Genomic DNA, 13,295 nt, shown 5'->3' with positions numbered 1-13,295 from the left:
CAAGGTGACAGTTGTTTGCATGATTAATTAGTAATGATAATGGCTCCCATTTACTGAACTCAGATTTATTGAACTATAATCATGTTTTAGATAATGGGCTAGTTGCTCTTCATACGTTATCCCATTTAATCCTCCCTACAATTCTAAGAGGTAAGTATAGTCATCATCACTCCACCTTTTCAGATGCAGAAAGAAGAGGCTAAGTAACTTGCCCACTGTCAAGTAATCTGGGATGTGAACCCTGGCAGACTGGCTCCAGACCCAACCACTCAACCTCTACGCCTCAATGCCTTCTTGTTATGATACATCTGAAACGGCCTATCACCTTAGAGGTCCTCAAAGAGGCAAGTCCCCTTCCTCTTGATAAATACTGGATTGGCTCTAAAGGAAGCCACAAGGCTGGGAGCTTCTTTGGCTGGTGCACGCAAGTGGTACCCGTGAATATCCATGGGGTCTAAATCAGCCCCCAGAACCCATTTCCATCCATTCATCAGGCAACCCCAGCCTAACATGCAAATGAGGAAATCCTCCTAAGCAGGAATAAACTGCAATAAACTGCAGAGGTTCCCTCATCCTGTTTTTCACTTCACGTTTTGGATGCTGCAGGCCGGGTAAGCAGAGATCCCAAGGCTCTGGCCCCCGGGGAAGAGGCCCTGTCTCCGAGCCCTACCATGAACCACTTCCAGACCATCCTGACTCAGGTCCGGATGCTGCTGTCCAGCCATCGGCCGAGTCAAGTGCAGGCGCTCCTGGACAACCTCCTGGCGGAGGAGCTTCTCTCCAGGGAGTACCACTACGCCCTGCTCCAGGAGCCTGACGGTGAGGCTCTGGCCAGGAAGATCTCCTTGACACTGCTGGAGAAAGGAGCCCCAGACCTGGCCCTCTTGGGGTGGGTCTGGAGTGCACTGCAGACCCCAGCAGCCGAGAAGGACCCCGGCTACCAGGAACCTGATGGTAAGTTGGCATCCCCTTTTCTCATGGGGTTATACCTGGCTCAAGGCAGTTCTCTGAAAGGGAGACCCATGTGTGTCCATCTCTCCCAAGCTGGGAAGGCAGACCTGGACAGGAATCAGGGTCTCTGGCTGGACTGGCAGGAGCAGCCTGGAGTCTGTGATGCTGAGCACCTCAAGGAAATACAGTCTGCTTCCCACGCAAAAGTAAACCTTCCTGGAGGCATTCAGCCAAGAGTCTCTCTGGGTCCCTCTCTGAGCCACCTGATATCTTAGGCACAGTGCTGGGTGCCCGTGAGGGACACAGATGGACAGATCAGCTCCTGCCTGCAAGTGAGGAAGACAGATGCAGGTACAATCAGTGTGTTTCGAAGATGGAGAAATGGATTGCCACAGAACGGAATCTGGGAAGCAGAGTTTCCCGTGGGTGCCTTTGCATGCGTGCACGCACGTGTGTGGGTGTCCGTATGTGTGGGCGTATGCGTGCAAGTGCATGCATTGTTGCGTGTGTGCATCAGTGTTGAGGAAAGAGATAGAAACTGAAAGACGGGGAGAGAGAGAAAGGGAGCAAGAGACAGGAGAGAAAGAGAGAGATGGAGAGAAGGGAAGAAAAGGAAGAAGGATGGGAGGAAGGAGGAGAGAGATAGAAGGAAGAGAGAGTGGGAGAAGGTGGGGAAAGAGAGGCAGAATAGGGAAGGAGTGTCTTATTTTTAAATGATGACATTTGATCTGTCTTAAATCAGAAAAACAAGCCCATACCCTCCTGTTTCCACTCGAACCCTTGGCTCCGCAAACATTCTAGATCTTTCTTCCCACTTTGTAACCTCTTTGTAGAGGTTCTCCCTTTGCTGCAAACTGCATTCTTCCTAAAGACACCTGTTTTTCGCTCTCCTCTATGCAAATCCGTGCTTTCCCAATTTTATGAGCTGGAGTCATAAATTCTAGTCCTTCTTGGTCCTTTTATGGTTTCTAAGTAACTTGAAACTAAGACAATAACAATTATGCACATTTATTGAGTAGGTACTGTGCGCCAGGCACAGCCTAAATAGTAGTTCTCATAACCACCCAAGCCCTTTGATGATCTCCAACCTTACTTTACACAGAAAGGAGAAACAGAGGCTGCCCAGAGGTGACCGACTCTGGCCCCCAGGTGGGAAGTGATGGGAGCTGGATTTGAAAGCAGACAAGTTTTAGACTCAATCTGGCCTCGAGGGGTTAAAATGCCTTGATGGTTTGGCCATGGGCACAAAGGCAGCATAGGTATTTCTCCAACTTTTTTTTTTTTTGTCCTTTTTGTCTTTTCTAGGGCTGCACCCATGGCATACGGGGGTTCCTGGGCGAGGGGTCTAATCGGAGGTGTAGCTGCTGGTCTATGTCACAGCCACAGCAACACAGGATCCGAGCCGCATCTGCAACCTACACCACAGCTCACGGCAATGCCGGATCCTTAACCCACTGAGCAAGGCCAGAGACTGAACCCACAACCTCATGATTCCTAGTTGGATTCGTTAACCACTGAGCCACGACAGGAACTCCATATTTCTCCAACTCTTTTGCCAAGATACAAGTTTCCTCGGGACTGGCTGTCCTCCTGGTTAAATTCTCACCCAGATGGGCTCTCTCTGTTCCTTGGATGCACCCTTTCCTCTCCCACTCCTGACAGACCTTGGGCTTCGTTACCACCGACAGACCTCCCAGACTTCTTTCTTTTTTTGGCTGCAACTGGGGCATATGGCAGTTCCCAGGCCAGGGATTGGATACGAGCCGCAGCTGCAGCAACAATGGGTCCTTTAACCCATTGTGCCAGGCCGGGGGTCAAACCCGCACCTCCTCAGCCAATGGAGACGCTGCAGTCGGATTCTTAACCCACTGTGCCACTGCGGGAACTCCCCAGACTTCTTCATGGAAGTGCGAGCAGCCCATGTGATCTTCTTTTTTTTTTTTTCCTTTGCTTTTTTTAGGGCCACACCTGTAGCATATGGCAGTTCCCAGGCTGGGAGTCAAATCAGAGCTGTAGCTGCCGGCCTACACCACAGCCACAGCAACGTGGGATCCGAGCTGCATCTGTGACCGACACCCCAGGCAAGCCGGATCCTTAGCCCACCGAGCGAGACCAGGGATCAAAGCTGTGTCCTCAGAGATACTAGTCAGATTCGTTTCTGCTTCACCATTATGGGAACTCCAGCCCGTGTGTTCGTGATGGAGGTACAGATGCCAACTTTGGGGGATGCCAAACTTCTTCCCTCCTTGCCACGCCCCCTGCCAACTGCAGCCGCCTTCCCACCGAAGGCTGCCCAACACCTCTGCCCCTCCCTCCGCTTCTCTGCGAGGGCTGGTTCCTGTTATTGAACTCCATTTCCTCCCTGGGGACGTAATACATTTATTTCTGATCCCATGTGACTCAAGAAAGGGAACTGGGCTCAGGGCCATGTGGCTTTCAGGAGGCTGGGAGACAGGGAGGACAAATCGCTTCCTGTCCCTGCTGCTTCCCACCCTCCAGGCCTATGACACTCAACCGAACGTAAGGACCTCGGGCAGGTGTGCTGCTGGGGCCAGGGGATGGGAGCAGGCTTCAGAGTGGGACAAGGAGAACCAGGAACAGAGAATTGTGTGGTTTGTAAATAAAGGGCACAGGCTTTAGTTTCACCAGGGATTGGTTCAGAAAAGGAAATCAGGGAGTTCCTGTTGCGGCTCAGCAGGTTAAGAACCCGACTAGTAACCATGACGACGCAGGTTCGATCCCTGGCCTCGCTCAGCAGCATAAGGAGCTGGCGTTGCTGTGAGCTGTGGTGTCGGTCACAGACGTGGCTCAGATTCTGCATGGCTGTGGCTGTGACGTAGGCCGGCAGCTGCAGCTCTGATTTGACCCCTAGCCTGGGAACTTCCATATGCCGCAGGAGCAGCCCTGAAAAAAGAAAAAAAGGAAAGGATATCAGTGGGCAAAGTTTTTATAACTCTCTCCACAACCCTCTTGTGATCTTCACCCTCCACTACTCTAAACGCTGCACTGACTTCCTGTGTCACTTGGAGGAAAGCTCCATCTGGACGCCCCACAAGGCCCTCCATCACTGCTCTGCTCACGTGCTGTCCTTCAGCCTTCTCATCTTCTCCAGAACCCTCTGGCACCCTCGCCACCCCTGGCACGGGCCTGGCACAAGGTCTACCACAGGACCTCTGCACATGCTCTTCGCGTCTGGAACGCTCTTCTCCAGACAGCCTCTTCACCAGCGTCCTTGGATCTTCTAGCCCTTTGATCAGATGTCACCTTCTTGAGGAGGCCTACCCTGACTGTCCCATTTAGAATCGCAAATCCCCCTCCCCGGGCTGAACACCCCCCCACACACACCAGTGACACATTCCCCTTCTATACAACTTACGTTTACATTATGATTGCTGTTCATCATCTGACTTTCCCACTGGAAAATAAGCTCCTTGTGGGCAGGGATCTATGCTTTCATCACAGATGCTCCCCAGATGCTTAACACTGTGCTCGGCAAAGGATGGGTGTGCAATGTTTGTTTGTTGAATATTAGAGTGATGGATGGAGGGATGGATAGAGGGATGGATGGAGGGATGGATGGGTGAATGGAGGAAGGGATGGATGGAGGGATGGATGGGTGAATGGAGGAAGGGATGGATGGAGGGATGGATGGGTGATGGATGGAGGGATGGATGGGTGGGTGGATGGGTGGGTGGGTAGGTAGGTGGATAGGTGATGAGTAGGTGGTTGGGTGATAAGTGGATGGTGGATGGTGAGGTGACTGGTTGATGGATAGATGGATAGGCGATGAGTGGGTGGATGGTGGACGGCTCATGCAGTACCATTATTCTCACTTTACAGATGAGACACTGAGGCATTGGGAGGTTCGTGATTTGCCTCAGTCATGGCCCGGGCAGGGGTGGGGGGGATCTTTTGAGTCCAGATCTATTGCTGCACTTTCTGCTTAGCTGCCTCTTCTGAGTAACCCAAAGGGATCCCATAAATCTACCCAAAACAGGCTAACCATCTTCAAACTGAAACCAACCTGATGATTCAGAAGTTACCTTCAGACATAGCAACGCCTCAGTTGCGATTGTGCAGAAAGCCCACTTCTGGGAACACAACCTTGGGGGTTGACTCCGTGCCACAGAGAACAGCAGGGATGCATCCAGCCCCAGGGAAGCTGGGGCGAGGCCCAAGGGTCCCGACAGGGCTCCATCGCCTCACTGGGGAATCAGTGCAAACACTCAGGGGGTCTTTGGCTTGACAGGGGTGATAACACCTGGAGGGCAGACAGAGGCCAGAGGAGAGAGATTTAGAATGGCCTTGATAGAAAAAGAACCAGGCTGGAAGCTGGCCAGCTCTGCTTCCGAGGCCACGCTCTGCTGCTTATAAACTGTGTGACTTTGGCCACATGACTGGGCCGCTCCGACACTCGCTTTCTTCGTGTCTAAGATGGGAGCGATGACAGACACTTGTCAGGGCTGGAGTGAGGGCTAAGTGAGATGGTAGCTGGGAAACGATCCAAGGCAGTGCCTGAATGAGACACATTACTTGAGGGCAGTGCAGCCAGGAGAACTGGACAGGGGGTGAGACACCAGGGCTGTGCGTCTGCAGTCTCCGTGGGGACTCTCATCACATCCAGATATGACTCCTTCACTGAGGGCTTGAGTGCTGCGTGCTTTCGAGAAACGAGCCAACGATGACCCCCACCCACAGACTGGCACGCTGCGTGAGCACATGGGCTGCGGCCTCAGACAGCCTCAGGGCCCACTGTGACCCCCCTGGCTCCAAGGGATCTGACTGTGAGCACTTCCCGGGACCCCTCTGCGCCTCAGTTTCCCCATCTATAAAACAGAGGCGATACTAGTACCGAGTGGTTTTCCAAGCATTCAGTGACATCACCCAAAATAAGGCAGCTGCATTCCTGGCAAAAGGAATGCTCTTTCTGACTTGTCAGCCTCGAGAGTGGTGTTCGGGGCAACCATCGACCGAGGGGGAGCAGAAGGATGACAGGGGTGGGGGCGACGTCAGACCCAGTGGGCCTTGGGTTTGTGAATGGAGGCACAGCAGTGCCCTTGGGAGCAGTTTTCTCCAAAGCTGTAGGACACCCCTGCTGTAGTTTATATGCTGTCATTTTCTGTGGCTTTCCTTTGTTCTTTTGCTACTCTATGTTTTCGCCATGTGCTATTTCCCCCCTCGAAGCCTCTGTTCTAGGAATCACAGAACGAAAGGCTCCGTCTGGGCTGTTTCCTGGTTCATTGGAAAGGGAGGGACACACCCCAGGCTACCAGGCTCCTCCAGCTTCCTTCCCCATCTGCTTCTTAGGATGCGCATCCCCAGTGCCAGGACCAGAGAGGAGAGAGTTGGCACCCTCCCTTCCCCCTCCTTCCTTTCCCCAAACCCATCCCTGCTCGGATCCCTGATCTGGGAGCCTCCTTTGACTCTGGGAAGATGTGTTGTTGAGGTCAACTCGTTTTTTTCATCTTGAGCTGCTTCCCGGCCAGTGGGACCCACTTCAACTCCCCCTCTCCAAGCTGCCGCAGAAGGAAAAGTACCTGCACCGGAAGCTGGCATGTCCCCATGGGTTTTCCCAGGCTGACCAGCAGCCTGTTCTGTGTTCGGCTTGGCTCCGAGCCTGGTGCCTGACCCAACCAGGGGCTGTTTCTGTTCCCTGTCATTACCTTGAGCAGCTCACCTGTGTCCTTACATCTCTCCAGCCACCCGCCCATCCACCAACCTACCTGCTCTCAAACATACCCGGTCTACCTACCACCTACTAATCTCTATTCATCAATTTATCAGCTTACATTACTATCTACTTTATCTACTTATCAATGTATCCATCTTCCCTTTATCTGATTACCTATGTATTTATGTATCAACTTACTGACCTGCTTTCCTACCAACTAATCCATTTATCCATGAATGGGCACAGGTTCCAACCTGCCTAATTTGCCTACATACCTCGAAGCCTCTACATACCAGTTTTCTCCTCTCTCTTCACCCAGCTCTCCACCGATCTCTTTTCCTTTCTTTTCACCTCCTTCCTTCTCTCCTCCTAAATAATTTATTTATCATCTACTAGGAAGACTGGGGTGGGGGCAGGGGTAGGTATAACAAACAAGCATAGCTAAAGACACAACTTACACAGGGAGGACTTTGGATCCCTTTGGAACTTGAGTCTGCCTTGATCATTCAAATCCAAACTCCGTCCATTTGCTCCACCAGTCCTGGAGTCGTGTCTTTTAAATAAGAAAATGAAATGCTGGGTCCCAGACATTAAGGACTCTGAGACTTCATCAGAGGCAGCAGGGGCCATACTCATGAAATAGGAAATTCACCATGTATTTGCCAATCTGTGACACGTTTGCTAAAAATGAGTGAGGCAGAAGGTTGTTCGTATAGCTGGAAGGGTGATGAAAGTGGGACCTCAGGCCACGAAGGATGGTGAAAATACAGCCCAATGGGAGGAGGCAGGTGTGTGGTTTCAGGGCAGGGGGTGGGGTGGGGGGTCTGTTTGAGCAGAGGTAGGGCCGAGCAAGGTCTGTCTGGGGAGATGGCAAGCTTTCTGGAATGCTAATCCTACTTGTAAGATCAGGTTCTCCCTATCTCCTGTCCTTAATACTTGGCAGAGAACTCCAGGCTGGTAACTTTAACAGTGCTTCTGCCCGTAACTTTGTCATGCTGCATTCCCTTGAGACAAAGAAATTCAGATGCCCAGGGCAAGGCCAAGAGGGCCCCTCAGTCCAGAGGGAATTGGCTTTATTTGAGGGAACCCTGACCTCAGAAGAATAGTCACCACTAGGGGAGTTTTGAAGAGGTACATCAGCAGGAATGCAGACTTTATTTATTTTTCAGCTTTATCATTATTATTATTATTATTATTATTAGTTTCTGGCTGCACCCATGGCATATGAAAGTTCCCAGGCCAGGGGTCAAATGCTGGATCCTTAACCCACTGGTCAGGGACCGGGATGGAACCCATGACCCAGCAGCGACCCATGCTGCCACAAAGACAACACAAGATCCTTAACCTGCTGTGCCACAGAGGGAACTCCCAAGATGCTTTAATAGGGAGAAACCCCAGGGTTGGCTTAATTCCTCAGGCGCCTCCTTGCCCTGCCCACTCAGTCTGGGAGGCTTGTCACCCCACCTCAGTACCAGCCAGCCCTTCTCCTCTCCTCCACTGCCTCTGCTAAAACGCAGGCCCCCATCAGCTTCCAGCTGGGTACCACATTAGCTCCTCTGATGTCTATACACGATGCCCTCCTTGCGCCGATTTTCAACCTCTGCCACCTGTTGAACACACAGCTCAAACATATCACCACCCTCCTTAGGAACCCATGTTGACAGGGCATGATCAGAGCTGGGTCTCAGGAAGTGTGAGGAGAGGGTGAAGGTGAGAGGACAGGAAGAGACCAAGTAGCAGACTGCAGCTGTGGCCCAGGTGAGAGATGACGGCATCCATACAGGTGCACCCAGGCCGGAGTGACTTCCATTCCAAGCTCGGCCCCGCCATGAGGCTGAGTCAGAGCTGTCTTGGCCATGGCCACGGGAGCCGGCTCCCTCCGAGGCCACAAATGTGGCCTCAGGAGACTGAATGACCAGGTGTGCCTCTCCCTGGGCATCAAGTCAGAGAAGATGAGACTTCTTGGGACCTCTCATATTCATCATGTCTGTTTTGTTAGCCCGATATAGCAAGACTGTTTCAAATTGACTTTCCACATTTTCATTTGTCTGTCTACTTCCCCTCCGGGGTTTCTGAAAGCAGCAACAACTTCAAAAATGATCACCATACAAATATAGGCATCACCCTCCTCATTTCACACGTGGGGAAACTGAAGCCCACACCGGGGAAGTGAGGGGTCCAAGATCAGCCATCCGCTAGTACCCGAAGGAAACAGACCACCGCTCTTCTCACTCCCAATCCAGTGTTTTTCAGTACAAATGCTTGAGGCACTTAAGTTTGTTTCCCAAATGTTATCCATTTCCATTCTCATGATTTCTTCATGCCATCTAACCATTCATTACTAGCTGGACAGGTTTTTCTTGTTTGTTTTTTTCAAATTACTTTTTTTTTTTTTTTTTTTTTTTGCATTTTAGGGCCGCACCTGCAGCATATGGAAGTTCCCAGGCTAGGGGTCAAATCAGAGCTGCAGCTGCCGGCCTACGCCACAGCCACAGCCATGCCAGATCCGAGCTGCATCCTCCACCTACACCAGAGCTCACGGCAATGCTGGATCCTTAACCCACCAAGTGAGGCCGGGGACTGGACCCACATCCTCATGGATAGTAGTCAGGTTCGTTTACGCTGAGCTACAGTGGGAACTCCTAAACTACTCAAGTTTTTCGTTCAACTTCATTTTCCAAGGGGAGTTGATGTCCACCATAAATGAAAAAGAATGGCACGCACAGAGGGTGACTATGAAACAGGAAAGCAGAGCATCATCATTGCATCTAGCCAGACCCTGCTTGTAACTGAAGGCTTGAGGCTGGGGCTGCTCTCTGTGAAATGGGAGATCAGGCATTAGAACAAGTGTTGGAGTTCCCGTGGTGGCGCAGTGGTTAACGAATCCGACTAGGAACCATGAGGTGGCGGGTTCGGTCCCTGGCCTTGCTCAGTGGGTTGGGGATCCGGCGTTGCCATGAGTTGTGGTGTAGGTTGCAGACTCGGCTCGCCTCCCTCGTTGCTGTGGCTCTGGCGTAGGCCGGTGGCTACAGCTCCGATTCAACCCCTAGCCTGGGAACCTCCATATGCCGCAGGAGCGACTCAAGAAAAGTCAAAAAGACAAAAGACAAAAAAAATAAAAAATAAAAAAATAACAAGTGTTAAAATTCCCTTAGTCCCAAACTGAGACTTTCTTCTCAAGGCTTCCAGGAGCACAGGCAGAGATTTGAAAGGGCACTGACTTTCTCCCTGTGCGAGACTAGCAAGCTCTCTGCCACATCTACATGGTAACCCAAACCCTCTGGATATGTCATATTTGGGGTAACACTTTTTTACATATAATTTATAGTTCAGTCCAATGTCTTAGGATGAAAATGGTAAGTGGACCACTCAGGCGCTCCAGGTAAATTCAGGGCAATTTGGTGTGGGAGTGGGGGTCATGGATGGAAGTGGCATCTAGAAAGCCTGCCAGAACCCAGTAGGGGCTTTCAGCTTGTCTTGAGGCATTTGTGGGCCTCTAACCCTGGCCCCATCCTGCAGACGGTGGCAGATGTTAGCAGCTGGCACCAGCGTGGGTCCATGGTGGTCTCCATGCTTTCAGAATGTCAGCATGTTGAAGATCCACTCCCCCATCCGCCCCCCACCCAACAGACAACTCTTAACCTTCTCTGGTCACCACCCCTTTTGGTCCTTTACAGGGAACTGAAATTAACTTCAGGCACAGGGCATGTGTAAGGGAGCGTGGGCAAATTAGAGCATGTCTAGATGCGAGAAATCTAACAGCCCTGGTAGGGCAAGAATTTTCTGCTGGTCCCTTACTTGCTTCCTTTGCATGTTTGCTTAGTCTTGGCGGGCTCCTGACAGGAGCAGGGAGACCAGCCAGAGAAGTGGTTGACTGCTGCTGAGTTAGGCATCCGAAGGCATCATTGGGAAGGCTGAGGGCACCAGGAGAGGCCCCAGGAGGGGCTTCCAGAGTCCGGGAGCTGCCACCTGGCCACATTTCCCACACCATGCGTTGCTTGGCTCCACGCCCAGCGGGGTCCTACCTGCCAGAACCTCAAGGTAAAAAAAAAAAAAAAAAAAAAAAAAAAGGTGGAGGATGTTGGAGTCTGGAATGCTTCTTAATTTAGGGTGAGGTCTCAGCTGGACCCACCACCCCAAATAATCAGATGTTGCTCTGAACTGGTGGGGGGGGGGGGCACGGTGGTGAGGGTGGAGAGAGGGGTCTTTGGAAAAAGTGAAGTGGCCCGCCCAAGATGCCTGGAATGTGAGAGGGCTTTAGGAGCCTGAAGGGTGCTAGAGAGCTGACCTTCAGGGGGGCGTGTCCTTAGCTCTCAGCATCAATGGCCTGGCCTGGCCAATCATGAGGTCCTCTCTCTGGCAGGTAAACACTGAGGGGTGCTCTCAAAGGATGGAACCCCTGCCAGACCCACTCTACCCCTGGAAGCAGGGAAACCAAAGCCAGAGGGCGCCCCCTTGGTGTAGACGCTGAGCCCCAGCTGATGGCCCAGAGCCAGTCACGTGGGTGGACCCATGCTGCCCTCGCCTCAGTTTCCTAATGGTGTTTGGGGGGAATAAGTGGGGGACAGGGGACAGAAGTTAAGAGATAGCATATAACGGACATCTGGTACCAGCTGAAGGCAGCCTGGCAGGTTGGAATCCCAGCTGCACTGTTGGCTGGGTGTGAAGTGACACCGAACATGCCCCAAACCTCCTAGGCTATATTCCTGAGCTGTAAAATGGGATTAGGGGGAAACTGATTACAAGACAAAGGTAAGGAATCAAAGGGTCTAGCGGAGAGCCTGTGCACTGTAGGAACTGAAGATCAGCACAGGAGCCCATTATTACGGTGTCCCCACTGTTGTGTGGCTAGAGGGTGGGACTCCTTTTCTCAGACTGACATTCCAGGCTTCCTCTAAACCTACAGATTGATGACAAGTTTGCCAGCTCTGTTGAATGCAGCCAGAGCTTGTTGGGGGAGTTTTCCGGGGGCAGGGGGAGAGGGGTCAGAAGTCACCTCGACCCATCTCCCTTCAATTCCAGATGAAGAAATCCAAGCCTGGGAAAGGAAATGACCTCCGCCAGCTCTCAGGGTGGGTGGAGCAGGTCCAGGACCTCTGGAGGAAGAAGGGCAGGAGAAAGAGCTGCCAGGGGGTGTCTGGTAACGGCAACTCAGGGTTTCCAGGGCTGAATTTCCAGCCAGGGCAGGTCCTTAAGGAATTTTCTCTTCCTCCCCAGGACTTCCATCTTCCCAGGCTTTCCTCTGAATGACTGACTCAGAGAGCAAGTCTCTGGGTCCCTGCGCCATGCAGGGATGGTTTGCCACCTTCAAGGTGGGGCTGAGCTGGAGAGAAATTGAGGACCAGTCAGGGGTGGGGATGAGCTCCCTGTAAACCAGAGCTTTCACATCATTTGTCTACCAGCGGGCTGCCTTCCTCCCAAGCCGGGCACTGGCGGTTTCCAGGAGCTGATAGGACATTCTGCTCTAGGACTCTCCAGAAATGCAGGCGTTTCTGAGAAAGCACGTGGTGGGTGCAGCAGAGGGGAGGTTTGGGTGCCTGCTTACTCCCCAGCTTGGGTTGGCCCAAGCCCCACGCTGCAGAGAGAAAGTGAAAGAGAAAAAGGGCGGCTACAGGGGGCGGAGGTAGGATGGCCAGGGGACTGCCCGCACCATACTTGCTGCAGCTCCAGAGCTGGAGGGAGGGAGAAGCCACTGGCAGCGCGGGAGTCCAGGGAACAGTGGTAGGTAACCAAGGTCTCCTCTTCAGCCCCTGAAGTCAGGCTGGGCACAGAGGGTCAGCTACTTGCCAGAGGTCACACAACAAGGCTGGGAGGAGGGAGAAGGTGCAGAGTGTATATCCTAGAAACTCCTTTCCAGCATCCCTGGAAGGACTCTAGCAAGAACTGGGAGCAGGAAACCCAGGGCTGGGCTGCTGTGGCCAGAGCACTGGCACCCAGGGACGGTGGCCTTGGGGAGACCTGGTGGGAGCAATCTGCAGAGAGACTGGGACACAGGAGTGCAGAGCCGACAGGTGGTGGCAGCGGTGGCGGCAGAGGGCGGCGGGGCCAAACTCTCACTTGCTGGGTAGACAGATTTCCTTCGCGTCCTAGACTCTGTAGAGGCTTGCAGAGGCACGTGGAAGAGGACACAAGCTTTCTTTCTATTGGGGGGGGGACCTGGGACCAGGGCCACTTTTCTCTGAGCCTCAGTTTCCCTCTTGAATCACATTCCTGCTCTGACTTTGGAGTCTGGGTCCTTGAAGGGGTCCCCCGGTGCAGGGAGGGCCATGGGGAGACCTTTAGCCAGCGGACTGGAGAAATCCTCACTTCTCTTTAACCATCTTGGGGGGTGGGCAGAGGTTGTCCCAGAATGTCTTTGACTGTTGACATCTCCATGGCACTTTGGGGTCCTGAACCACATCCTCTCGGGAAAGAAACTAAGGGCCGCCAGAGCGGGGTCAGGGCAGGGGGTCTCTGGGGTCCCAGAACATCGGAATTGGAGCCAATATGTCTGGCTCTGTCTGGAACCTTTAAAACCCACGATTCTCCCTTGTCGCACAGCGTATCTCTCTACCCCGAGTGACACAAGACACAAGGGAGGGGATATAAGCGCCCACCTCCAATTGAGGCCAGCAGTTCCTAAATTGGACAGGAAAGCTTTGTCTATGTCCACTTCCCTGGCCCCCACCCCTCA

The 13,295-nt window shown here is 52.6% G+C and overlaps 1 protein-coding gene and 1 long non-coding RNA gene across 39 annotated transcripts in view; one reads left to right on the top strand and one right to left on the bottom strand.

The window, feature by feature from the left end:
• Positions 1-13,295, bottom strand: part of LOC146404550 (uncharacterized) — a 68,482-nt gene that overhangs the window by 41,929 nt on the left and 13,258 nt on the right. The window lies entirely within an intron of this gene.
• The window catches only part of CIITA (class II major histocompatibility complex transactivator), a 59,088-nt gene continuing 46,186 nt past the window's right edge, over positions 394-13,295 (top strand). For 13 of the 38 annotated variants that reach the window (XR_014839498.1, NM_001435372.1, NM_001435368.1 and 10 more), the window contains 1 exon segment: positions 12,274-12,343. Coding sequence is in view for 17 of the 38 variants with exons in the window: in NM_001435366.1 (NP_001422295.1) it covers positions 672-954 (283 nt within the window). In the remaining 21 variants the exon portion in view is untranslated. 38 annotated transcript variants of the gene reach the window in all.

This window comes from Sus scrofa, chromosome 3 (assembly GCF_054392235.1).
Source record: "Sus scrofa isolate SSC_HxYL_T2T_F1_AM1 chromosome 3, Sscrofa_HxYL_maternal_Yorkshire_Landrace_v2.0, whole genome shotgun sequence".
Classification (NCBI taxonomy): Eukaryota; Metazoa; Chordata; class Mammalia; order Artiodactyla; family Suidae; genus Sus; species Sus scrofa.
The sequence above is the reverse complement of the archived record's forward strand: the minus strand, read 5'-3'. Positions and strand labels throughout refer to the sequence as shown.